We start from the raw sequence: 2,948 nt of genomic DNA on the forward strand, positions 1-2,948 counted from the left end.
CCCTCTTTCCTCCTTCCTTCCTTTCTTCCTTTCCTTTCCTTTCCCATTCCTTCCCTTCCCCTTCCTTCCCTTCCTTTCTGTTCCCTTCCCTTCCCTTCCCTTCTCTTTATTCCAATAGGCTTGGGGTTGATCACATGATTATAACATTAGAGAGATAAACCAAATATTTATGAATATTTATGAACATCACCTAAACAAAATAGGTGATACAGTCCTTGAAATCAGTCATATTTCTTTTACCCCTTGAATAAATGTGATAAAGTGAGAGAATCTGACATATCTGAACACTGAAACAGACCTCTATAGTTATTATGAAATAATCGCTTAAAAATCTTAATGTTTCAAATTTGTTCAGAAGTTAAGAACTGTACAGAATGACAAAATGCTTCCACCTAGAGTGCAGGGGATTATCTTCATGCAGTATGATAAGATGTCTCATTTTTATAAGAAAGAAAATCTAGTTACTGAATAAAAGAGAGGATTTATTTACATTTGTAAGGCTTTGAAATTATGTATTACATTTACAAAAGTTTAGTATTTAAAACAATCATGAATAACAGAAGTCCTATTCTAGACATTTTATATTTTGGAGACATAAATGAGTATGCTAGAGCCAAGAAGCAAAATATCAAAATTAATTGCTCAAGGGATTGGATGAAAAGACATGTACTTTATTCATGGAGTTGCTGGATCGATGACTGGCCCATTTTCCCCTGGTTTATAGAATTTTAAAAGGAGAACAGAATGATAGTTATTAATCTCACTGAAAGTGAGGAGTTCAAAGATTATGAAAGAGTAAAGTTGACATAAATTTAAAAAGAAAACTATTAAAGATATTTGTCACAGAGCCAAACAAACTCAGATCTAGTCACAAGATCTTAAATATGCTGATCAATGGAAAATCAAGGTAGTTTTCTTGAAATAAAAAGAAAAGTTAATGATGAACAATTGAGGCTTAAAAGGTGGTTAGGATGCTTGACTCTTAATTAAGAGACGAATGAATACACTATCATCTTGAAGCATTTTTTTAAGGATTTTATTTATTTATTTATTTATTTATTTATTTATTTATTTATTTTAAAACCACACATCCTTTTTATTGTTAAGTCATAAAGAGGTATCAAAATTAAAAGCAAAAATTACAGGGTAAGACTTAACATAACTACTAGGAGCGTCAAAGGAAGTGAAAATGGGACTAGGCGCAGGGCAATATGAATTAATGTAACATGGGAAGGACAAGGATGGGGAGAACAGTGAGCATGTGCTGAAGATACTAGGGGAGAGGATCTGGTGAAAATTTTGATCTTAGACAAGCGCCTAGGTAAAGAAATAATGGGACAACATTTCTAAACCCCACTATGTGCTTAAGAGTCATCCTCGCCATTGGCGCTGTCTCTGTCATCCTCTCCTTCCTCAGCCTCTTTTTCATCATCCTTGATCAACTCCAGCTGGTCATCCCCCCGATCTTCATTATCATCATCATCCAGTAGGTCCCCCTCCTCAGCAGAGTCATCTGCACCCCCCTCAGACTCCATCTTCACATTAGTCTCATCTTTCTTCAGGGAGCTGCTGCTCTGCTCCTCTTCTGACTTATCATTCTTCATCTCTACTCCTTGTTTGCTCTGTTCTTTCTCAATTTTTTCCAGGCTTTCCAGTAGAGAATCCACTTTTTGTTTTATCTGGGTCAACTCCTTCTTAATGGTCTGAAGGTCATCACCTTTCAACTTTCCAGACTTGGAAGAAGATCTTTGCTGTCCACTCTTAGAATTGAAGCCACTTTTGCCCCTTCGTGAGGTGTTTCCTGATACACGCTGGCGTTTTGAAGGAACTACAGCCCGAGCAATAGGAGGAGGAGGAGGAACACGTGCTGGGTAACTATACATCCTGTCATAATAATCTCGTTGAAAGTCATAGTCCAAGTCAAAAGAGGAGCTGAGTAGAGGGGACGGAGAAGGGTGTTCTGGTACTGACCCGTACATCTCCGCTGCAGATCGTTTCACACCTGCTTTTCCTCGGTTTACTTTTGGCTCTGCGGCCAGATTAATATCTAAAACCTGGCCAGCAATCATTCTGCCATCCTCTCCTGCCACAGCAGCCCGGGCATTTCTCTCATTAACATACTGAACGAAGGCAAAGCCCTTATGGACAGAGCAACCAACAATTTTGCCGTATTTTGAGAAGATTGCCTCCACATCAGATTTCTTGACCACAAGAGTATTGAGATTCCCAATGAATACACGGGAGTTCATGGAGCGAGGATCTGTCTTGTTGGTAACATTGCTGGCCATTTTCTTTGATGATAAGGTTCCTCACAAGGCCGAAAAATGTAGCTGAAGATCAAAAAAATCTCACTCAAGCAAAGTTCCACTAACTTATATATTTCAAGTGATTTGTAACCAGGAGGGGGAAGGGAGAAGAGATTCAATTCTGAATCTCCTACTCCCGAGTTCTACGTGGAGAAGCCAACTGCTGCTCGAGGTCGACAACGCTATTTATTTATTTATTTATTTGAGAGAGAGAGAGAGAGAGAGAGAGTGCACGTGAACTGGGTGGGGGCAGAGGGAGAGGGAGAGCAATAACCTCAAACAGACTCCTCGCTGATCCAGGAGCCCGATGTGGGGTTCAATCTCATGACCGAGATTATCACCTGAGCCGAAATCAAGAGTCCCATGTGGCTTCCTACTGGGGTGGGGGGTGTCCTGTTTCTCCCTCTCCTTCTCCCTCTGCCCCTCCCCTGACTTGTGCTCTCTGTTTCTCAAATAAATAAATAAACTCTTAAAAAAAAAAAAAAAGGAGTCCGATGCTCAACCTACTGAGCCACCCAGGGGCCCCTCGAAGCGTATTCTCTATTCAATTGTTTACTCTAAAACATAAGGGACATATTATAGCACTGATTAGAGAATAGTTCACTCACCCATCTGTGTTTTATATGATCTTCTTTTTTTTTA

General features: G+C 39.6%; 1 protein-coding gene across 3 annotated transcripts; it reads right to left on the bottom strand.

The window, feature by feature from the left end:
* Positions 1–1,073: 1,073 nt before the first annotated feature.
* Positions 1,074–2,489, bottom strand: LOC113934456 (heterogeneous nuclear ribonucleoprotein C-like). 3 transcript variants are annotated; one of them, XM_027615502.1, is made up of 3 exons: positions 2,398–2,489; positions 1,972–2,351; positions 1,074–1,932 (listed from the first exon to the last, which is right to left on the bottom strand). In XM_027615502.1, the coding sequence occupies exons 2-3, from the start codon at positions 2,286–2,288 to the stop codon at positions 1,365–1,367; spliced, it is 885 nt and encodes a 294-aa protein (XP_027471303.1). In that variant the 5' UTR covers positions 2,289–2,351; positions 2,398–2,489; the 3' UTR covers positions 1,074–1,364. The 3 variants fall into 3 exon arrangements, with proteins under 3 accessions (XP_027471303.1, XP_027471300.1, XP_027471302.1); XM_027615499.1 differs by having other exon boundaries at positions 1,074–2,351; XM_027615501.1 differs by having other exon boundaries at positions 1,074–2,325; positions 2,398–2,485.
* Between the last annotated feature and the right edge of the window lie 459 nt (positions 2,490–2,948).

Source organism: Zalophus californianus, chromosome 13, assembly GCF_009762305.2.
Source record: "Zalophus californianus isolate mZalCal1 chromosome 13, mZalCal1.pri.v2, whole genome shotgun sequence".
Taxonomy (NCBI): domain Eukaryota; kingdom Metazoa; phylum Chordata; class Mammalia; order Carnivora; family Otariidae; genus Zalophus; species Zalophus californianus.